The sequence below is a fragment of the Pristiophorus japonicus genome, chromosome 8 (assembly GCF_044704955.1).
Source record: "Pristiophorus japonicus isolate sPriJap1 chromosome 8, sPriJap1.hap1, whole genome shotgun sequence".
NCBI classification, from domain to species: domain Eukaryota; kingdom Metazoa; phylum Chordata; class Chondrichthyes; family Pristiophoridae; genus Pristiophorus; species Pristiophorus japonicus.
The window spans coordinates 205,671,546-205,696,312 of record NC_091984.1 but is presented as its reverse complement, the minus strand read 5'-3'; the positions used below and the strand labels follow the sequence as shown (position 1 = coordinate 205,696,312).

The following is a 24,767-nucleotide window of genomic DNA, read 5'->3' as shown; positions in this document are numbered from 1 at the left end:
TCTGTGCTTACTAACATCGCTGCAACAACTGTATACAGTCTTGGCACTGCTAAACTGCTGATTCAACTAGTGTATGTTTTGCTAGGGCATAGCAAAGCAACAGTCAGTTATGGTCAAAACTAAAGACGAGGAAGAAATTATTATAAACTTCGGATTATAATTACAGGTTACGAGTACCTTACCCAAATGACCATTCTACATAGGAGTGTTGCCTGGCCATTCGACCATGGTCAGCATCACAGACAAATCCCAATCCAGTCTATTCATTGAAATGGCCCGCACAAACATACTTTCCAACAGGGGTCACTGGATAGCAATTAGGAGTAGGAAATATCATTGTTCATGGACAATTAGCTGAACTGTGGTGCCTGTATTGTTGCCCAACTTCATTCAGCAAACAACACAAAACAGGGATGAAACCTTGGTCCTTAGAACCTAAGAACATAAGAAATAGAAGCAGGAGTCGGCCATACGGGCCCTCGAGCCTGCTCCACCATTTAAAACGATCATGGCTGATCCGATCATGGACTCAGGTTCACTTCCCTGCCCGCTCCCCATAAACCCTTATCCGTTAAGAAACTGTCTATCTCGGTCTTAAATTTATTCAATGACCCAGCTTCCACAGCTCTCTGAGGCAGAGAATTCCACAAATCCACAACCACGAGAGAAGAAATTCCTCCTCATCTCAGTTTTAAATGGGCTGCCCCTCATTCTAAGATTATGCCCCCTAGTTCTAGTCTCCTCCATCAGTGGAAACATTCTCTCTGCATCCACCTTGTCAAGTTTCGATAAGATCACCTCTCATTCTTCTGAATTCCAATGAGTAGAGGCCCAACCGACTCATAAGTCAACCCCCTCATCTCCGGAATGAACCGAGTGAACCTTCTCTGAACTGCCTCCAAAGCAAGTATATCCTTTCTTAAATATGGAAACCAAAACTGCACACAGTATTTATTCTAGGTGTGTATAACTGTAGCAAGACTTCCCTGCTTTTATACTCCATCTCCTTTGCAATAAAGGCCAAGATTCCATTGGCCTTCCTGATCACTTGCTGTACCTGCATACTATCCTTTTGTGTTTCATGCACAAGTATCCCCAGGTCCCGCTGTACTGCAGCACTTTGCAATTTTTCTCCATTTAAATAATAACTTGTTCTTCGATTTTTTTCTGCCAAAGTGCATAATCTCACACTTTCCAACATTATACACCATCTGCCAAATTTTTGCCCACTCACTTAGCCTGTCTATGTCCTTTTGCAGGTTTTTTGGGTCCTCCTCACACATTGCTTTTCCTCCCATCTTTGTATCATCAGCAAACTTGGCAACGTTACATTCGGTCCCTTCATCCAAGTCGTTAATATAGATTGTAAATAGTTGGGGTCCCAGCACTGATCCCTGCGGCACCCCACTAGTTGCTGATTGCCACCCGAGAATGAACCATTTATCCCGACTCTCTGTTTTCTGTTAGTTAGCCAATCCTCTATCCATGCTAATATATTACCCCAAAACCCGTGAACTTTTATCTTGTGCAGTAACCTTTTATGTGGCACCTTGTCGAATGCCTTCTGGAAGTCCAAATACACATCCACTGGTTCCCCTTTATCCACCCTGTTCGTTACATCCTCAAAGAACTCCAGCAAATTGTCAAACATGATTTCCCCTTCATAAATCCATGCTGACTCTGCCTGACCAAATTATGCTTTTCCAAATGTTCTGCTACTGCTTCTTTAATAATGGACTCCAACATTTTCTCAACCACAGATGTTAGGCTAACTGGTCTATAATTTTCTGCTTTTTGTCTGCCTCATTTTTTAAATAGAGGCATTACATTTGCAGTTTTCCAATCTGTTGAGACCTCCCCAGAATCCAGGGAATTTTGGTAAATTACAACCAATGCACCAACTATCCCTGCCGCTACTTCTCTTAAGACCCGAGAGAATGCAAGCCATCAGGTCCAGGGAATTTATCTGCCTTTAGTCCCATTATCTTACTGAGTACCACCTCCTGAGTGATTGTGATTGTGTTAAGTTCCACCACCCCATAGCCTCTTGACTATCCACTGTTGGGATATTTTTAGTGTCCTCCACCGTAAAGACTGATAATAAAATATTTGTTAAGAGTTTCTCCCATCTCCATGTTCCCCATCACTAATTCCCCGGTCACGTTCTCTAAGGGACATGCATTTATATAGCGCCTTTCATGACCGCCAGACGTCCCAAAGCACTTTAAAGCCAATGAAGTACTTTTTGAAGTGTAGTCACTGTTGTAGGAAACCTTACTGGTCTGTATGCCTCAGTTTCATATCACATGGTACCCATGTGTCTTGGGGAGAAGCAATTATCTGACCATACAATGCAGGGGGACAGGGACAGAGTGTGCAATATGACATTCATTAAATCATCATCATCATAGGCAGTCCCTCGGAGTCGAGGATGACTTGCTTCCACACTAGAAATGAGTTTTCAGGTGACTGAGGAGTCCAATGCGAGACCTGCAGTCTCTGTCATAGGTGGGGCAGACGGTGGTTGAAGGAACGGGTGGTTGGGGTCCTGGGTTGCCGCTCGCTCCTTCCGCTGTTGACGCTTGGCTTCAACTTGCTCTCGGCGAAGAGACTCGAGGTGTTCAGCGCCTTCCCGGATGCTTTTCCTCCACTTTGGGCAATCTTGGGCCAGGGATTCCCAGGTGTCGGTGGGGATGTTACATTTTCAAGGAGGCATTGAGGGTGTCCTTGAAGCGTTTCCTCTGCCCAACTGGGGTTCGCTTGCTATATCGGAGCTGAGTTGAGCGTTTGTTTTGGAAGTCTCGTGTCAGAAATGCGGAGCTGATCGAGTGCTTCAATGCTGGGGATGTTGGCCTGAGCGAGAACGCCAATGTTGGTGTGCCTACCCTGCCAATGGATTTGCAGGATCTTGCGGAGGTAGTGTTGGTGGTACTTCTCCAGTGTTTTGAGGTGCCTGCTATACATAGCCCATGTCTCTGATCCATATAGAAGTGCGGGTATCACTACTGCTCTGTAGACCATGAGCTTGGTGCCGGGTTCGCAGTCCTAGTCTTCAAACACTTTCTTCCTCAGGTGCACAAAGCCATCACTGGCACACTGAATGCGATGTTGGACCTTGTCGTCGATGTCTGCCTTTGTTGACAGTAGGTCTTCCAAGGTATGGAAAATGGTCCACGTTGTCCAAGGCCTCGTCGTGGATTTTGTTAACCGAGGGACAGTGTTGTGTGGCGGGGGCAGATTGGTAGAGAATCTTTGTCTTATGGATGTTTATTGTAAGGCCCATGCTCTCGTACACCTCAGTGAAGGTGTTGACGATGGCTTGGAGTTCGGCCTTTGAGTGTGCGCTAAAGCAAGCGTTGTCTGCGTACTGTAGTTCGATGACAGAAGATGGGACGACCTTGGATCTGGCCTGGAGGCGGCGGAGGTTGAACAGATTCCCATTTGTCCTGTAATTTAGCTCCACTCCAGTGGGGAGCTTGCTGAGGGTGAGATGGATATTGCAGCAAGGAACATCAGGAAGAGCGCTGGTGCAATGACACAGCCTTGCTTGACCCTGGACCGAAAGTGGAATGGGTCTGTGGTGGATCCGTAGGTCAGGATCACGGTTTGCATGTTATCGTGGATGGTAACAAACTTTTGAGGGCAGCCGAATCGGAGGAGGACGCTCCATAATCCCTCATGGTTGAGTGTCGAAGGCTTTCGTGAGGTCAAAGAAGGCCATGTACAAGGGTTGGTGCTGTTCCCTGCATTTCTCATAGCTGTCACGCGGTGAAGATCATGTGGACGGAATCCGCATTGCGACTCTGGGAGGAGCTCTTCAGCCACAGGAAGAAGGCGATTGAGGAGGATTCTTGCGATGACTTTCCCGGTGGTTGACAGCAGGGAGATTCCTCTGTAACATAGAAAATAGGTGCAGGAGTAGGCCATTCGGCCCTTCGAGCCTGCACCGCCAATCAAAAAGATCATGGCTGATCATTCCCTCAGTACCCCTTTCCTGCTTTCTCCCCATACCCCTTGATCCCCTTAGCCGTAAGGGCCATATCTAACTCCCTCTTGAATATATCCAATGAACTGGCATCAACAACTCTCTGCGGCAGGGAATTCCACAGGTTAACAACTCTGAGTGAAGAAGTTTCTCCTCATCTCAGTCCTAAATGGCCTACCCCTTATCCTAAGACTATGTCCTCTGGTTCTGGACTTCCCCAACATCGGGAACATTCTTCCCGCATCTAACCTGTCCAGTCCCGTCAGAATCTTATATGTTTCTATGAGATCCCCTCTCATCCTTCTAAACTCCAATGTATAAAGGCCCAATTGATCCAGTCTCTCCTCATAGGTCAGTCCAGCCACCCCGGGAATCAGTCTGGTGAACCTTCGCTGCAATCCCTCAATAGCAAGAACGTCCTTCCTCAGATTAGGAGACCAAAACTGAACACAATATTCCAGGTGAGGCCTCACTAAGGCCCTGTACAACTGCAGTAAGACCTCCCTGCTCCTATACTCAAATCCCCAAGCTATGAAGGCCAACATACCATTTGCCTTCTTCATCGCCTGTTGTATCTGCATGCCAACCTTCAATGACCAATGAACCATGACACCCAGGTCTCGTTGCATCTCCCCTTTTCCTAATCTGCCGCCATTCAGATAATATTCTGCCTTCGTGTTTTTGCCCCCAAAATGGATAACCTCACATTTATCCACATTATACTGCATCTGCCATCCATTTTCCCACTCACCTAACCTGTCCAAGTCACCCTGCAGCCTCTTAGCGTCCCTCTCACAGCTCACACCGCCACCCAGTTTAGTGTTATCTGCAAACTAGGAAATATTACACTCAATTCCTTCATCCAAATCGTTAATGTATATTGTAAAGAGCTGGGGTCCCAGCACTGAGCCCTGTGGCACTCCACTAGTCACTGCCTGCCATTCTGAAAAGGACCCATTTATCCCGACTCTCTGCTTCCTGTCTGCCAACCAGTTCTCTATCCACGTCAGTACATTACCGCCAATACCATGAGCTTTGACTTTGCACACCAATCTCTTGTGTGTGACCTTGTAAAAAGCCTTTTGAAAGTCCAAATACACCACATCCACTGGTTCTCCCTTGTCCATTCTGCTAGTTACATCCTCAAAAAATTCCAGAAGATTCGTCAAGCATGATTTCCCCTTCATAAATCCATACTGACTTGGATGCGGACCCTGTCACTGCTTTCCAAATGCGCTGCTGTTTCATCCTTAATAATTGATTCCAACATTTTCCCCACTACTAATTCAGGCTAACCGGTCTATAATTACCCGTTTTCTCTCTCCCTCCTTTAAAGTGGTGTAACATTAGCTACCCTCCAGTCAGTCCATAGGAACTGATCCAGAGTCGACAGACTGTTGGAAAATGATCACCAATGCATCTACTATTTCTAGGATAATTACCGCAGTCGGAGTTGTCACCTTTCTTGAAGATGGTCATGATTACCGCGTCTCCGAGATCTCCTGGCATGATCTCCTCCATCCAGATGAGAGGGATCAGGTCATGGATCCACGCCAGTAGTGCTTCTCCACCATGTTTTAGTGCTTTGGTGGGGTTTCCATCTGCTCCTGATGACTTGTTGTTCTTCAGTTGTCGGATGACCTTTTCAACCTCGTGCCGGGCTGGGGTTGTGCTGAGATGGTGGCGGGTGGCATGCTGTGGGATGGAGTCGAGCACACACATGTCGAAGACAGAGTCTCGGTTGAGGAGATCCTCAAAATGCTCCTTCCAGCGGACACTGTCTGCCTCTCTGTCCTTGATGAGCACCTCTCCGTTCTTGGCCAGTAGTAGGGTAGGGCCTTGGGTGCTGTGGCGTAGGTCATCTTGACTGCGCTGAAGAATCCACGCACATCGTGGTTATCGGCTAGCTGCTGGATTTCTTGAGCTTTCTCCACCCACCATCTGTTCGTTAGGTCCCAGGTTTTCTGGTGGACCTCGGCCTTCAGACGTCTGTAGAGCTGCTTTCTTGCCCTCGAGTTGTGTTGCTGCTTCCAATCCAAGATCTCCTGGTCGTTCTCGTCAAACCAGTCTTGGTGTTTCCTGGTCATGTGACCGAGCGTCTCTTCGCAGGTGCTAATTATGGAAGCACCATAATGTAGAAAGAAATCCATTTATATAGCACCTTTTACAACCTCAGGACGACCCAAATCGCCTTACAGCCAATGAAGTACTTTTAAAGTGTAGTCACTGTTGTAATGTAGGAAACGTGGCAGCCAATTTGCGCACAGCAAGCTCCCATAGACAGCTTTGAGAGAATAACCAGATAATTGCTATAAGGCACTATATGAATGGAAGTTGTTGTTGTTCAATGTCTCTTCCAAAATACCCAGCAACAGGTCCACATTCTCAAAAATGAATGAAGCCAGGCAACAGCAAACACAAAAAGAATTCAAAAACACAAGATTCGAGAAATCCACCAGACCGGGCTTTTCCAAACGTGTTTTCTTTGTGTGCCACTTAGTTGCCTCCCATAGAGTACTGTGGGCCACAAATAAAGAATTATAATACACCACTGCTAAATCATTTTATGCAATCAAAATTCATATTTGAGTGTCCTTCCCAAGCTAAGTTACAGATAGATTTAGAATTTTTTTAACCGCCATACATCATTGAGAGTAGACGTTTTCATTAGCCTATGAAATCCAAATCATCAAACCCAGAAAAGCAATAGATACACGCGCAAGTAGAAACTTTCACAGAGCTATATTGTCACTGTTTGGATACCCCAGCAGCATATTTCTACAAAGCACATATTTGCTGCTGGATTTGTAAACCTTCCTTCCAGCTTTCCGAGTCACGGGTAGGTCACAGTATTCTCTCATCCAACCAGGCCAGATAGTATCTCAAAATCACACAGAAGTAGGAACCACTATACTAGAAGTGCATATGGTTACATTTAAATCTCTAAAATTGAACTGGGATCAAGGGAGAGCAGGGGACTCTGTGTCAGTAAAACTACCCAAACCATTTTTAATTCAGATTTTAGCCCTCAGATCAATTAATAACATTGAAGCAAAATCAATTACATTTCAAGTACTTCCTTGGGTTTCATTATATAATTTAATTTTGTCTTTTCTCTGACTCATTGGTTTAAACTGATGGCCAGTGGTTTAAAAGTTATTTATAATGGCCACTATTTTTTTTCCCCCCAGCACACACTGGTGCACACAGCCATAACACAGATGCAATTTCAACAACATGCATTTATATAGCGCCTTTAACACAGTGAAACATCCCAAGGCACTTCACAGGAGTATGAGATAAGAAATTTGACACTAAGCTGCATACGTAGAAATTAGCACAGGTGACCAAAAGCTTGGTCATAGAGGTATGATATAAGAAGCGTCTTAAAGGAGGAAAGAGAAGTAGAGAGGCAGAGAGGTTTAGGCAGGGAGTTCCAGAGCTTGGGGCCTAGGCAACAGAAGGCACAGCCACCAATGGTTGAGCGATTATAATCAGGGATGCTTAAGAGAGCAGAATTAGAGGAGCAGACATCTCAGGCCGTTGTGGGGCTGGAGGAGATTACAGAGATAGGGAGGGGCGAGGTTAGGTCCATTCCAATAGAATGGGAGAATCCTGTTGCAAATTGGGATTCAGGAGCTATGACTGTTCATTCTAAGTCAACTGGGATGAGGGAGGAATTATAGCCTCCGCACCGAGAAGCGAAGCCGAGATCTAGATTGCAGCCATCCCTCACACTGTGGCTCTGCACAGTCATGTTCCATCGTTCAGTACCACAGTGCTGCTCCCGCTACAACTGCAATGTTTAAATTAGCTTTCTAATAATCTACGGCAAGAACTTGTATTTATATAGTGCTTCATCATACCTCCAGGAAATTGAAACGTACTTCACAACCAATGAACTACTTTTGTAAGCAAATTCACTGTAGTTGGTGGCAGCCACTGGCAAACAGCAAGATCCCACAAACAAGAAATCAATGAATTATCAGACAATCTATTTTTAGTGGTGTTGGTTGAGGGCCGAATGTTGGCCAGGACACCAGGAAAGAACTCTCTGCTCTTCGAATAATCCCATAGGATCGTCCGGTGGCTGTGAAAGGCGCTATATAAATCCAAGTCTTTCTTGCTTTTACATCCACCTCAGTTGGCAGACAGGCCCGAGTTTAACATCTCAGCCAAAAGATGGCACCACTGACAACGCAACAAGCCTTCAGTGCTGCACTGAAATGTAAGCCGAAACCAGGTGCTCCAGTCTATAGTAGGGCCTTAGCACAGAGCCTTTTGATTCCAAAGCAAGAGTTCTACCAATTGAGCCAAACTCACATTTAGTAGTTTTAAATATTTCTGTTGTGTTTACTTTAAAAAAATGTATTATTGTAGCTGAAACATGTTAGACAGTATAAGCCAGCTTAGCTTTTGCAACCTGGTAATTCAATATAATGTGTACGCAGTTATCATAGGGGCAGCAGGTTGGTGAGGCTGAAACAGATCAGAAATTGAAGTCAAACTGTGAACAGGAAGTGGATTTTGAGGCACAAAAACCACAAACTGACGACTACAAATATGTGAGCTGGTACAAAAAAGACAGGAATCTTGCCGAAGACGACTTCAATATACAGAAGTTTCAATATCTGCAGCCTGTTAAATTAGGGTTTAAGTCCATGATGCACGGTTCCCCCCTCCCCCGCCAATACATGCCAACTCAGAAAACCAGCAAAAGCTAACAAAGCCCTTAAAAAATTAACTCCAGAAAGGCCCTGCCTATGTTATGTGAAAAAGAACACTAACAAAGTGCAGTAGACGAGGGGGTTGTCATTAAGATTTACCCAAAATTCCTCCATTTATACCGGAGGCAAAACACAAGAAAGTCTGAAGCGTGATACAAGTGCTGAAGGCACCAGATTTATTTTCTACCAGCGTCTAAAGACATCAACATCCAACTTGCACGAAGAAAATGCTGCTTTTTGTTCGATATTTTATTTGTTGCATTTTCCAATTTTTTTAGTACTCGAAACTGGACATTGCATTTTAAAAAAAATCTAAATGATGGCAAGACATTTTCTCAATTTTATTGAGAACAATTCTCCATTTGCTAATTGGGAATTCATTATTTTCCTTTATATTTTAAAACTTCTTTATTCCAAGCAATAATATATAATCTATTACTGGGGGGAAAAAAAGTTTTATTAATTTTTTTTGAAGATAAGGGGGCTGAAATTGCCCACTGCCCCATTTGGGGCGGATAATTTGAATGAACTGAAGATTTAGTGCCTGTAGAGATGGGGTGGAGAATTGACTATTTTTGTGAAGCCTCTCGGTGCTTTTGGGCGCTGCTGGAGTCGGGAGTGGGGTGCAACAGAGTCGGAACGGAAGGCGCGTGGTGTCATTTAGCGCCGCGTTGAGTATCGCAACGTCCTGCCCCTTCACTGAAAGGGAAGGGACACTGCGAGGCCACCGTGGCACCCTCTGGGCCATCAGCGAAGGGCTCGGCCGGGCCGTCACCCAAGAAGGGGTGCCAGTCTGCCGGTTAGTGGCCCAGCCGAACCAGCAGCCACCATTGTCTGGCTGACTCAGGAGCTGGCCTACAATTAAAACAATATGACGGATGTGCTGGTACGCACTCCCCTTTAAGGGCGGTTGCAGCGCCCAGCCACCTGCAGCTTCACGCCATGCAAAGTTGTCGGGGGCACCAACCGCAATTCCCCCCACGGGACGCGGCAGAAACCCAGGGGGCAACTGCGGACGGGTCTCTCCATGGAACTGTACCCCAATAAGGAGCCAGGAGAAGTGAAAGCAAAAAAAATAAATCAAAGTTCATTCTGCATCTAATGTAATAGACAAATGCCTATTTTCAGTATGTGTTGGTTATACAGACAGAGAATGATCTTGTGCTGAGTTTCACAAAATGCCCTGCATTACTTTATATAGCCAATAGGTGGCAAAAATAACCGATAACTGCATATCCAAATGAAGAAGCTTCTATCAAATACACCACCATTTTGTTATTGACAAGTGGTACAATATTTTTTTGTTTCAAAAGCAGCATTTGAGGACGCCCTGAAAGAGAAGGGAGGGAGATATTGGAAATCTTTAAAGATAAAATCATATTCATCAAGGAGACTATCAGTGAACCAAATTGCCCCAAATGAACCCAACAATCAACATAGATGGAAGTATGTATTAAGACAGGGACAGGGTAAAAGAATCACCGCGAAAACCAGGAAACTTGCATAGTAACACAAAATTTTAAATTGTCAGCAGAGAAAGAGGTAATAAAACATATTTTTAGCTCACCTGGTACAGTATTTGAGCAATATAGATTGGGAAGGTCCCAGGTTCGAGCCCAGGTCTGTGCCAACTTTATTCTCAGCCTTGGCCTAAGTGGAGGTGCTACAATCGGCCCCAGAGGGAAGAAAATCATCCACGGATCTCACTCCTGATTACTATCCTGCACCCTAGCCAAGAGGGCAAGCGTGTGGACGTCAGGCAAGGACAGGATCAAGTTCACCCCCAATCCCAGCTATTTGACCAATAGTCTGCGGACAAACATCATTTAGCTTCACATGGATGTGCCACTTGGACATTGTACTTGTGGGCACCAAACACCCTTGTAACCACACCCAAGCAAGGACAGTCATCTCCAAGGCAGAAAGAGAAGAACAATTGGTGGAAGAAAAGGCACTATTTTTATTCCCCCCACCCCCGCTTCTACGTGAACTGCGTACAATTCTACGGGCAGCAGTTTCCCTCTGATAATTTATCCAAATAGCTGTAATTCATGTGTGGGTCCTGACAGCAAGTGCTGACAGGATGTCAGACGATGAAACAATCAGTGCTTAGCACAATCTTGTCCTTATTCAGCATCCACATATATGCTCCTGGTCCAGCAACATATCGATTTTTAAATTCTCATCTTTGTTTTCCATGGCCTCGCCCCTTTGTATCTCCGTAACCTTCCTTAGCCCTCCGAGTTCTCTGTGCTCCTCCAATTCTGGCCTCTTGCGTATACCCGATTTTAATCGCTCCACCATTGGTGGCCGTGCTTTCATGTGCCTGGGCCCTAAGCTCTGGAATTCTTTCCTTAAACCTCTCTGCCTCTCTCTCCTTCTTCAAGATACTCCTTAAAACCCACCTCTTTGACCAAGCTTTTGGTTGTCTGTCCTAATATTTCAAGTGGTTTGTGTTGTGTATCTGTGAAGCATGCACTCCCATGTTCCGCCACCAGGGAGCTCATTCCCTGAAGTCCCAAGGGATCCCAGCATCCCTTGGGAGCACTGTATATAAGCTGGCCCTCTAAGGCCTGTTCCTCACTCTGGAGTGTCTTATTAAAGACTGAAGTCACTGTTACTTTAACCTCCCTGTGTGCAGCCTCATCTGTGTTAGGAACACAATAGTTTGGTGTCAAATTTTGTTTGATAATGCTCCTGTGAAGTGCTTTGGGACGTTTTACTATGTTAAGTGCACTATATAAATGCAAGTTGTTTCTTATCTCCCCCCATTTTCTTCCCTCCTTTCCGGAAAGCCACTGACAATTATTGGAAACGTTCCATAGGCTACAGCAGCCCTCCGGTACCCTGGGCATTCTTCATATGTCATTCTGAGAAACAAGTGTTGGGAGCGTTACAAATTTCAGGATTGCAATAGATATTCTCGAGTTCAGCATTCCGATTTACTCCCATAAATGGACCTTGTCTTCCCAATAACCTGGATCGTACTTTACTGGCCAATATCTATTTAAATGATACTGTGCGTGGGGCATTAACGATCCGGCCCCTCATTGTGTGCTGGTACTGCGATCACCGCTATCGTTCAGAGGACTTCTAAACACTCCAGTAACACAAGCCCAACTGTAAACTAGCAACCGGCATTTAAAAAAAAAATACATGAAAGATTATAAAATAATTATCCACTGAGATTCAATCAATTCCCTTCTGCTCCTTGGAACTTCAAAATAATAAATTACGCAAACTTTGTCCTTCGATGAGGCCTGTTCCGAGTCAGCTTCACTGAACTGCGAGTCATTAACTGTAGGAGGACCTCCATGTCTCTTTCATGAACTGTTTCATACACAGACAAACGGCAAACTGCTTCTTCCAGAGAGTTCCTTTTGTCCTCACCCAATATGGCGGTCAGAAGAGAGTGCCCACTTAGTGTCCGCCATTCTGGGGTCTTGGTTGTCTGCGCAGCGCCCAAAAAATTCTATATTCGGACTTTCAAAAAGCTTTAGACAAGGTGCCATACATTAGGCTACAATACAAGATGGAGCCCTGTTGTATTGGAGGGCAGATCCTGAGTTGAATAAGGAATTGGTTGCATTCACATAGACAAAGGGTCGTCATTAATGGGAACAGCTCCGCATAAAGACCAGTCACTAATGGAGTCTCAATCTATAACTGGATGAAAGAACTGGGGCTGGTGTTCGAACCCTTGAAAAAAAAAAGATTATAATCTGATCTAGATGCGATGGGGGAAATGGGTCTGAATCTGATAGACAACAAGGTATTAGGGGATATGGATCAAAGGCAGATATATGGAGTTAGGTCACAGATCAGCCATCATTTGGAAAGACATGGATTAATCAAGGACAGTCAGCATGGCTATGTCAAGGGAAGGTAGTGTCTGACTAACTTGATTGAATTTTTCGAGGCGGTAACCAGGAGGGTCGATGAGGGCAGTGCATATGATGCAGTGTAAATGGATTTTAGCAAAGCTTTTGATCAGGTCCCACATGGCAGACTGGTCACGAAAGTAATAGCCCATGGGATCCAGGGCAAAGTGGCAAGTTGGATCCTAAATTGGAACGGAGGCAGGAAGCAAAGGGTAATGGTTGATGGGTGTTTTTGTGACTTGAAGTCTGTATCCAGTGGGGTTCTGTCGGGCTCAGTCCTTGCTTTTGTGGTATATATCAATGAATTGGACTTAAATGTTGGGGGCATGACTAAGAAGTTTGCAGACGACACTAAAATAGGTATGATTGATAATGAAGAAAGCTGCAGACTGCAGGAAGATATCAATGTACTGGTCAGGTGGGCAGAACAGTGGCAAATGAAATTCAATCCGGATAAGTGTGAGGTAATGCATTTGGGGAGGTCTAACAAGGCAAGTGAATACACATTTAATGGTACGACATTGAAAAGTGTAGTGGAACAAAGCGACCTTGGAGTGCAGGTCCACAGATCCCTGAAGGCAGCAGGCCAGGTAGATAAGGTGGTTGAGAAGACATATGAAATACTTGCATTTATAAGTTGAGGCAAGGAATACAAGAGCAAGGACGTTATGCTTGAACTGTATAAAACACTGGTTAGGCCGCAGCTGGAGTAGTGTGTGCAGTTCTGATCACCACATTACAGGAAAGATGTGATTGCACTGGAAAGGGTGCAGAGGAGTTTTACAAGAATGTTGCCTGGACGGAGAATTTTGGCTATGTGGAACGATTAGAGTTGCTGCGTCTGTTTTTTTTGGGAAACAGGAGGCGAAGGGGAGACGTGATTGAGGTGTATAAAATTATGAGGGACCTGGATAGAGTGGATAGGAAGGACCTGTTTCCCTTGACAGAGGGGTCAACAACCAGGGGACATAGATTTAAAGTAATTAGGGGGCGGTTTAGAGGAGATGAGGGGAAACGTCTTCACCCAGAGGGTGCTGGGAGTCTGGAACTCACTGCCTGAAAGGATGGTGGAGGAAGAAACCCTCACCACATTTAAAAGATACTTGGATGTGCACTTAAAGTGCCGTAACCTACAGGGCTATAGACCAAGAGCTGGAAAGTGGGACAAGGCTGGATAACTCTTTGTCGGCCGGCACGGACACGATGGGCCAAAATGACCTCCTTCCGTGCTGTAAATTTCTATGATTCTATGATCTTATTGAATGGCAGAACAGGCTTGAGGGCTGAATGGCCTACTCCTGTTCCTATGATAGGCTCGGGAAGCTGGGTCTTTTATCTCGAGAAAAGTATAGACTTCGGGGAGATGACTGTTTGGATTAGATAAGTTCGGGAGAATGATGGGACACCGGGGTAAGTTATGTGAGCATAGAACTAGGTCAGATGCCAACAGGTTTGTCTTTTCACAGAACACCTTTGGAATAAGTTGGCGGCTTGTGCAGTGGGTGCAGCTTCGCTACAAACATTCAAGAGGATGGGTTTCCGGAGGTGGCTGATATTGCTGTGTACAAAGTATGACGTTTGGTGACGTACCTCACAATCATTGTTATCACCCGGAACTAGTTTTTGATCGCCTTCAGGGTTCGAAGAAGTTGTTCCCAGAATTCTTGTGTTCCCTGAATTGGCCCAGAGATTCTTTTCCTCCTGTTTTGTTGCCAGTAGATTAAATGGCTGCTGGTGAATGGTGTATATTGGGGGTCATGATGCTTAGTTGTAACACAGCTGAATGGGACAGACTCAATGGACTGGCTGATCTTTTTATGTCTTGTCTTGTCTTGTCTTTTTCTTATGTTCATATATTCCTCTCCCACCGAACTGCGAATGCGGCAACTCCCTCTCAACTGGGGAGAAATCATGGCACAATTCCCCCCGCCCCCCCAAAACTCCGAGCTGTGATCTGGGCAACCCCACCACTGAGCAGAAATCAGTACACAAACTACCTTTCCCCCAATAAGTCTAAGAATCCCCGCACCGAACAGAATTCTCCAAACTTCAATCCCCACACCAAATAGAAATTCTGACAGCAACACCCAACCCTCACTGAACAAAAATCTGACTGTACTGACTGCCATCTTGCCCATGCTCTCTCAAAGTTGTTTTCAGTCTAGGCCACAGTATCAGCTCTTGATGTGCTTGGCATACCATGTTCCCCACAATGCTGCCTTACGCATGACATGCACCTCTGGCCAGAGTGGGGGGCCAGTATGTGGAGCTGCAGTGAGTGAAGTTAGGAAGGGAAGCTTTTTTATTTCTTAAATTCCAGCTGCCGGGAGGTGGGGGGTGGGATCAGGGGGCTCGAGGACAATTAAAAAATATATATATTTGAGCAACTTGCAGGACCCCTCCTCTCTTCCCTCCAACCTCTTCTACTCCCTCTCCTGCCCCTCTCTCATCCTCTCCCTTCCATCTTTAACCCCACTCTCCTCTATCCCTACCCATGGCTTCTGATTATGCTCTACCCACTTTTACCACACCCCCCCTCCCCCGGCTGCATCTAACCCCCTCCTCTACATTTACAGCCTACAACTTCGCACCGCACTCTATCCTCCTCTGGCCTCCATCACTGCAGTTATGGTTCAGTAGTCCCCTGCCCTCTAACCCCACTGGACCTGAAGACTGTACATGGCCTGGACGCCCCGTGTGCAAGGTAAACTAATAGTTACACAAAAAAACACAAATGGAAAATATCCCTCTCTCACCCCTCTCCTGAAAGAGTTCCTCTTTGTTCTAATCAATAAACTTGATCAGAATCTAGAAGACAGAATGCAGTAATTATTATTGAAGAAATCCACAGGGACCTATAAATATCAACTGCTGCATTACCTATTAGTTTGTGAATCTTTAAGAACAGCAGAGTGACCTCAACCAGGCAAGCAAACAAATCATAAATTGAACCTCAAAATCTTAACAAGAAGATCAAAAAGGACACTGAAGATGCTAAAAGCGGAGGAGTTTATTCACAGAGCAAGGGTACCTTAAACAAACTCAAGGCATCTATGTCTCACAGTGAGGGGGCAGACCAGGTTTCGATTTCACATCTTATCCAAAAGAGGGCAACTCCAATCCTGCAGCACTTCCTCAGTACTGCACTGGGGTGTCAGCCTGGATTATGTGTTCAAATCGTTGGTGTAGGATTTGAACCCACAATCTGTTGACCTCTGAGCCATGGCCGACACCCAAAGCACATCTGAGATGAGGAACACAACAAGTTGTATTTATATAGCACCTTTAACATAGTAAAAATTTCCCAAGGAGCTTCACAGGAGTGGTATCAAACAAAATTTGCCACATAAAAAGGTATTAGGGACAGCTTAGTCAGAGGTAAGTTTTAATGAGCAACTTAAAGGAGAGAGGTCGAGAGGTAGGAATTCCAGAGCTCAGGGCCAAGGTGCAGCTGAAGGCACGGCCACCAACAGCAACAACTTGCATTTATATAGCACCGTAAATGTAGTAAAATGTACCTCCAGCACAAGCTGCTCCAAGGATTTTGAGATGGGCGACTGGGTGACTCATCAAAACCCTGGTTGCCGTTTTGGAGCATGGGCAGGAACATCGGCAGGGCCCAGGTACAGAGGAGTGGGAAGGTTGGGGCGATGAGCGGCGAGTGTTTGTGGCGAGATGCGGCGAATGTTTATGGCGGAGGAGCGGTGAGAGATCGTGGCGGAGGTGCGGCAGATGAGGGTACGGGGCCCAGAAGAGCCGAGGGCCCAGGGGCAGCACGGGCCAGCCCACACTGCGATGTGTGCACGTGCTAGGTCCGTGCAGCAGAGCAGGTCTCCAGTCGTCCTGGTTAACCATTGCCACTGGACCAAGGCCTCACTCTGTCAAGCCCGTGTGGTGGCTGGTGTACAACAGTCACCACACGTTAAAAAAAATTCACGCACAGGCATCTTCCACCCACTCAAGTGGAGTTCAGGACTAGATCATCGGGTCCTTCATCGAAACACCTGTGAACTCGTGGAAGCAAGTCATCCTCGTTCGAGGGACCGCCTACGATGATGATGAAATGTAGTAAAACATTTCAAGGCAATTCACAGGAGTGTTATCAAACAAAAATTGGTGCCGAGCCACCTAAGAAGATTGGGACAGGAAAGAGGAAGGTTTTATAAGAGAGAGCACTAGAGAGGTAGAGGCGCTTAGGGAGAGATTTTCAGAGCTTAGGGCCCAGGCAACAGAAGGCACGGCCACCAACGGTGGAGCGAATAAAATCGGGGACGCGCAAGTGGGCAGAATTGGAGGAGTGCAGATATCTCGGAGGGTTGTAGGGCTGGAGGAGGTTACAGCGATCGGGAGGGGTTGCGCTATGGAGGAATTTGAAAACAACGATGAGAATTCTAAAATTGAGGCGTTGCCAGACCGGGAGAAAGTCTAGGTCAGCAAGCACAGGGGTGATGGGTGAACAGACTTGGTGTGAGTTAGGATATGAGCAGCAGAGTTTTGGATGAGTTTAAGTTTGTGGAGGCCGGCCAGGAAAACATTGGAAGAGTCAAATCTAGTGATAAGAAAGGCATGGATGAGGGTTTCAGCAACAGATGAGCTGAGGGAGGGGCGGAGACAGGCGATGTTACAGAGATGGAAGAAGGTGATCCTGGTGATAGAGCAGATATGTGGTCGGTAGCTCATCTCAAATAAGATGCCAAGGTTGCACACGATCTGGTTTAGCCTCAGACAGTGACCAGGGAGAGGGATGGAGTCGATGTCTCGAATAAAGAATTTGCGGCGGGGACTGAAGGCAATGGCTTCGGTCTTCCCAGTATTTAGTTGGAAGAAATTTCAATTGCGGAGTGAAAAAATTAGGGATATACAAGATTTGGAGGAGTGCAGAGATCTTGGAGGTTGCAGGGCTGGCTGGGCTGATGCAGGAAGACTGTGTTCTCCTCCCCACTGAATAACACTACATGCTGGTGCTCCAACACATAACCTCATATCTTTAACAGTCTAATTTATTATAAAATACAGAGAATGACTATAAAAATTGATTTTTCCACATGAGGTGGCACTAAGAGAACTTGTGTATGTGGGGTCAGTGGGAGCCCCGTTCTTTGCATGTACCAGTGTGGGCATATCTTGGGTGCACGTCTGCTCTGGCAGGCCAGTGTGTCACATCTGACTGCACTATACTAGCCTCCAAACTTTGGAGGCCAGCAGAGTGCAGTCAGATGTGACACACTGCTACATTAGGCTGCCGCATTTTCCACATTACAACAGCGACAACACTCCAAAAGTACTTCATCAGCTGTAAAAAGCACCATGCTCCATGAGAGCCGAGGAAGCATACACTTGCAGCATACAGAGTCCCCACGCACTCCAAGCCAGTGGTGTTTTCTGGACTAACCAGGGGCGTGAAAGCCCCCACCTGTGGCTCAATGGGTACCACGTTCGCCTCTGAGTCGGAAGGTTGTGGATTCAAGTCCCATTCCAGGAACATGAGCACATAAATCTAGGCTGACACTCCAGTGCAGTGCTGAGGGAGTGCTGCACTGTCGGATGTGCCGTCTTTCGGATGAGATGTAGAACTGAGGCCCCGGCTTGCCTCTCAGGTGGATGTAAAAGGTCCCATGGCATTATTTTGAAGAAGAGCAGGGGAGTTATCCTCAGTGCCCTGGCCAGTATTTATTCTTTCAATCAACATCCCTAAACAGATTATCTGGTCATTATCACATTGCTGTTTGTGGGAGTTTGTTGTGCGCAAATTGGCTGCCGCGTTTTCCACATTACAACAGCGACTAAACTCCAAAAGTACTTCATTGGCTGTAAAAAGCACTTTGAGAGGTCCAGTGGTCGTGGAAGGCGCTATATAAATTCAAGTCTTTCTGCCTTTTATCATTTGGGAAAACAAGCTTGAAATCCCATTTTGCTACATTTTCCATACCAGAAAATTTTAATATTTGCTGTGCTAAGGAAACCGGAAATGCAGTTAACAAAGTGCTTGGAGAGTTCAGAGTTAGCTTCCACAGTTATAGGAAATTCATTTGATTACAAAAAAAACCTAACGGCACATATCCTCAGAGTATTAGAACAAGAATTCCACTTTGCAGGAGTATCTCAAGTTATGCAAGTCGAGTGTGTCTCTTCAAATGGCTCACTTACATTCACCTTTGCTGTAAATCCAATGGAATAATTAAGCAGTAAAGGCTCGCAATTTCCCAACCTGGAGGAGCTGTTTGTCATCTTTAGTACACTGATGGGATTTTCCTAATTATCACTGACAGATTAAGCCCTAAATATCAAATTTAAAGAGGTATTGAAGGAATTTTGGAATTATTTTGTGAATCTCCTGTGTCTCAAAGATGACTAATATACTATGCTTTTTATTAATTAACCAATTTAGAGTTACATTATTAGTAAAATGTAAATTGAAACACAGGATAAATGCCACTTGTAATCATAAATGATGACATGTCTCCTGTTTGATTAAACTTGTGTTCTCTAGCCAGATAAACAATCGCATCAAAGCCTTTGAAAATGCTTTACAACACTAACCTTCATATCTTCCAGAAGGGCATAAGGATCTTCTATCCCTTCAGGGACGCATTTCTTATTCTCTGGCAACGACTCCAGTTTTTCTACAAGTGCCTTTAACCCTTTCAATTCGAACTCTGTAAGGTGAATCCATTTGTTAGACCCCTCAGACACTGGCTGAGAGGGGTCAGGAGATCCGCTTGGTGTCTTTGGGCAGTCTGTCAGCATTGGCGACTTGGTGCTGTCATCTGAGTCATTGGACAAAGTCCGCTTTAAATGCCCTGCTGGTTTCTGTGTCTTCCCAGAACTTTCATTTCCTTCTGAATGTGCACTATTAGGAGAAGGCGAATCATCACCAAATGCTTTTGTGCTTTGAAGGCTCATTTTATCTCTCGTCTCATCTTTCTCCTCCTTGACACGCACATCAGAAGATTCTTCATCCATGTCTAGTCGGGAATCTGATGAAGGGCTCTCTGTATTTGGTTTCTTCTCTGTATCTGAGAATATTTAAACTCAAATGTAATATGCCCAGCATTAATCAAGAAAAGGAAAATGTTTTATTAAAGTTAAATAATGGGTGATATAGATAGGAGACTAGGAATAAACTCAACATGCAGAACACAACCATTTCAAAATATGAGGTCATTGGATATCGGTCAGCAGCAGGAACCCTCAACTTTTCCATTGCCTAGGGCGGGGCACTGAAGCCCTATTGCAGCTCTCCCAGGTGCTGCCCTGTTGGGAGTTTGCAATGGGACGAGGACAAGTTGTCATGTCCATGTGGGGGAAAAAAAAGCCTTGCAACATAATGGTAAAAAAAACTTTCATAGTCACCATTCTGGGCAGTTTAGACATTATGCCATTCGTACAAATGTACCAAAATATTTCCAAAATTTTAATCGCCAAGAGGTTAAAAGAACCCGCTTGTAGGAGTGATTGTTTTGGTGCATTATTAATAGAATGCTGCATTTCCTCATACTGATACACCCACTTGGCTCCACAGGGAACCGAGACAACAATGAAAACATTTCAGTCGCAGCTTTAGCAGAAACTCTCCAGTAACAAGCATCATCATCTTTGTCTTCAACAATACTGAAACGCGTCTTCAATACCCTTTCAAAGCAGTTTTACACAAGAATGTGAAACGCTAATTACCCAGCGGTTTTAGCAAATCAGTTTTAAGCACCAAGCACAGGTGGCATCACATCTGAGCATTGTCAGCAATGCCACTGTTTAGATAATTAATTAAACCAAGGCTTCTTCTGCCTACCAGTTGGACGCAAAAGATCCCATGGCACTATTCAAAAGAGCAAGGGAGCTTTTCCAGTCACCTGCACAGGTGGTCCAAGTTTTGGAAGAAACTAGAGCGCCTCATGTTCGCAGTTCAAGTCACCCAGCCACAGCCACTGATGCCAGGGGTAAGTCTTTCAACCCAAGGCAAGGAAAATAGTAGTTAGCATGAAGTAGATGAATCAATTTATGCACATCATGATATTGTGATCCCATGACAAGCATTGCTATACCGGCTCCAACCGCTAAGATGGAAGTGACATCCCAACACCTATTTTGAGTTGGACTCACTGAATCCAATCTACATGAGCTGATGTTAGTTTTGGCAGTGCTTTACTGCAAATATAGAATTGATTTTATGGCACTGGCACACATTTGGTTCCAATTTCACAGTATAACATCTTTACAGTTTCTGAGAGAGGCAGCGGCCTATAAAAGGCTCAGCAGTCCGGGGAGAGTCGAGAGCGGCGGGAGTCGAGAGAGGCAGCAGCCTATAAAAGGCTCAGCAGTCCGGGGAGTGTCGAGAGAGGCAGCGGCCTATAAAAGGCTCAGCAGTCCGAGGAGCGTCGAGAGAGGCGGGAGTCGAGAGAGGCAGCGGCCTATAAAAGGCTCAGCAGTCCGGGGAGCGTCGAGAGAGGCAGCGGCCTATAAAAGGCTCAGCAGTCCGAGGAGCGTCGAGAGAGGCGGGAGTCGAGAGAGGCAGCGGCCTATAAAAGGCTCAGCAGTCCGGGGAGCGTCGAGAGAGGCGGGAGTCGAGAGAGGCAGCAGCCTATAAAAGGCTCAGCAGTCCGGGGAGAGTCGAGAGAGGCGGGAGTCGAGAGAGGCAGCGGCCTATAAAAGGCTCAGCAGTCCGGGGAGAGTCGAGAGAGGCAGCGGCCTATAAAAGGCTCAGCAGTCCGGGGAGTGTTGAGAGAGGCAGCGGCCTATAAAAGGCTCAGCAGTCCGAGGAGCGTCGAGAGAGGCGGGAGTCGAGAGAGGCAGCGGCCTATAAAAGGCTCAGCAGTCCGGGGAGCGTCGAGAGAGGCAGCGGCCTATAAAAGGCTCAGCAGTCCGAGGAGCGTCGAGAGAGGCGGGAGTCGAGAGAGGCAGCGGCCTATAAAAGGCTCAGCAGTCCGGGGAGCGTCGAGAGAGGCGGGAGTTGAGAGAGGCAGCAGCCTATAAAAGGCTCAGCAGTCCGGGGAGAGTCGAGAGAGGCGGGAGTCGAGAGAGGCAGTGGCCTATAAAAGGCTCAGCAGTCCGGGGAGAGTCGAGAGAGGCAGCGGCCTATAAAAGGCTCAGCAGTCCGGGGAACGTCGAGAGAGGCAGCGGCCTATAAAAGGCTCAGCAGTCCGGGGAGCGTCGAGAGAGGCGGGAGTCGAGAGAGGCAGCGGCCTATAAAAGGCTCAGCAGTCCGGGGAGCGTCGAGAGAGGCGGGAGTCGAGAGAGGCAGCGGCCTATAAAAGGCTCAGCAGTCCGGGGAGCGTCGAGAGAGGCGGGAGTCGAGAGAGGCGTACTTGTGCAGCTCCAGCTGAGAGAAGTCAAAAAAGAAGTAGAAAGAAATCAAAAGGTGACGTCACAGCCAACGTGGTAAGTGATTGGCTGCTGATTGGTGAGTAGTTTTTCTTTTTCTTTATTAGTCAGTAACTTTTAACATTGTTGTCGGCAATTTAAGTGTATCTAAGGGTTAAGTCATGGCAGGACAGCTCGGTCACGTGATATGCAACTCCTGTACCATGTGGGAACACGGGGACAACACCAGTGTCCCTGACGACTACATGTGCGGGAAGTGTGTCCACCTCCGGCTACTGACGGTCCGCGTTGCGGAGTTGGAGCTGAAGGTGGATTCACTCTGGAGCATCCACGATGCTGAGAATGACGTGAGTATCACGTGTAGCGAGTTGGTCTTACCGCAGGAGAAGGGTCCACAGCCAGCGAGGGAATGGAAGACCAGCAGGAAGAGTAGTGCAAGGAAGGTAGTGCAGGGGTCCCCTGTGGTCATCCCACTGCAAAACAGATACACTGCTTTGAGTGCTGTTGAGGGGGATGACTCATCAGGAGCGGGCAGCAGCAGCCAAGTTCATGGCACCGTGGCTGGCTCTGTTGCACAGGAGGGCAGGAAAAAGAGTGGGCGAGCGATAGTGATAGGGGATTCAATTGTAAGGGGAATAGATAGGCGTTTCTGCGGCCGCAACCGAGACTCCAGGATGGTATGTTGCCTCCCTGGTGCAAGGGTCAAGGATGTCTCGGAGCGGGTGCAGGACATTCTAAAAAGGGAGGGAGAACAGCCAGTTGTCGTGGTGCACGTTGGTACCAATGACATAGGTAAAAAAAAGGGATGAGTTCCTACGAAATGAATTTAAGGAGCTAGGAGCTAAATTAAAAAGTAGGACCTCAAAAGTAGTAATCTCGGGATTGCTACCAGTGCCACGTGCTAGTCAGAGTAGGAATCGCAGGATAGCTCAGATGAATACGTAGCTTGAGCAATGGTGCAGCAGGGAGGGATTCAAATTCCTGGGGCATTGGAACCGGTTCTGGGGGAGGTGGGACCAGTACAATCCGGACGGTCTGCAGCTGGGCAGAATCGGAACCAATGTCCTCGGGGGAGTGTTTGCTAGTGCTGTTGGGGAGGAGTTAAACTAATATGGCAGGGGGATGGGAACCAATGCAGGGAGACAGAGGGAAACAAAAAGGAGGCAAAAACAAAAGACAGAAAGGAGATGAGGAAAAGTGGAGGGCAGAGAAACCCAAGGCAAAGAACAAAAAGGGCCATTGTACAGCAAAATTCTAAAAGGACAGAGGGTGTTAAAAAAACAAGCCTAAAGGCTTTGTGTCTTAATGCAAGGAGTATCCGCAATAAGGTGGATGAATTAACTGTGCAAATAGATGTTAACAAATATGATGTGATTGGGATTACGGAGACGTGGCTCCAGGATGATCAAGGCTGGGAACTCAACATCCAGGGGTATTCAACATTCAGGAAGGATAGAATAAAAGGAAAAGGAGGTGGGGTAGCATTGCTGGTTAAGGAGATTAAGGCAATAGTTAGGAAGGACATTAGCTTGGATGATGTGGAATCTATATGGGTAGAGCTGCAGAACACCAAAGGGCAAAAAACATTAGTGGGAGTTGTGTACAGACCTCCAAACAGTAGTAGTGATGTTGGGGAGGGCATCAAACAGGAAATTAGGGGTGCGTGCAATAAAGGTGCAGCAGTTATAATGGGTGACTTTAATATGCACATAGATTGGGTTAACCAAACTGGAAGCAATACGGTGGAGGAGGATTTTCTGGAGTGCATAAGGGATGGTTTTTTAGACCAATATGTCGAGGAACCAACTAGGGGGGAGGCCATCTTAGACTGGGTGTTATGTAATGAGAGAGAATTAATTAGCAATCTCGTTGTGCGAGGCCCCTTGGGGAAGAGTGACCATAATATGGTGGAATTCTGCATTGGGATGGAGAATGAAACAGTTAATTCAGAGACCATGGTCCAGAACTTAAAGGCGGCTAACTTTGAAGGTATGAGGCGTGAATTGGCTGGGATGGATTGGCGAATGATACTTAAGGGGTTGACTGTGGATGGGCAACGGCAGACATTTAGAGACCGCATGGATGAACTACAACAATTGTACATTCCTGTCTGGCATAAAAATAAAAAAGGGAAGGTGGCTCAACCGTGGCTATCAAGGGAAATCAGGGATAGTATTAAAGCCAAGGAAGTGGCATACAAATTGGCCAGAAATAGCAGCGGACCTGGGGACTGGGAGAAATTTAGAACTCAGCAGAGGAGGACAAAGGGTTTGATTAGGGCAGGGAAAATGGAGTATGAGAAGAAGCTTGCAGGGAACATTAAGACGGATTGCAAAAGTTTCTATAGATATGTAAAGAGAAAAAGGTTAGTAAAGACAAACGTAGGTCCCCTGCAGTCAGAATCAGGGGAAGTCATAACGGGGAACAAAGAAATGGCGGACCAATTGAACAAGTACTTTGGTTCGGTATTCACGAAGGAGGACACGAACAACCTTCCGGTTATAAAAGGGGTCGGGGGGTCTAGTAAGGAGGAGGAACTGAGGGAAATCCTTATTAGCCGGGAAATTGTGTTGGGGAAATTGATGGGATTGAAGGCCGATAAATCCCCAGCCTGATGGACTGCATCCCAGAGTACTTAAGGAGGTGGCCTTGGAAATAGTGGATGCGTTGACAGTCATTTTCCAACATTCCATTGACTCTGGATCAGTTCCTATGGAGTGGAGGGTAGCCAATGTAACCCTACTTTTTAAAAAAGGAGGGAGAGAGAAAACAGGGAATTATAGACCGGTCAGCCTGACATCGGTAGTGGGTAAAATGATGGAATCAATTATTAAGGATGTCATAGCAGTGCATTTG

The 24,767-nt window shown here is 46.2% G+C and overlaps 1 protein-coding gene across 8 annotated transcripts in view; it reads right to left on the bottom strand.

Moving 5' to 3' along the window:
- Positions 1–24,767, bottom strand: part of kdm2bb (lysine (K)-specific demethylase 2Bb) — a 251,822-nt gene that overhangs the window by 84,735 nt on the left and 142,320 nt on the right. For all 8 annotated transcript variants that reach the window (XM_070887826.1, XM_070887821.1, XM_070887820.1 and 5 more), the window contains one exon: positions 19,134–19,609. In XM_070887826.1, coding sequence (XP_070743927.1) covers positions 19,134–19,609 — 476 coding nt within the window. The remainder of the gene's footprint in view (positions 1–19,133; positions 19,610–24,767) is intronic.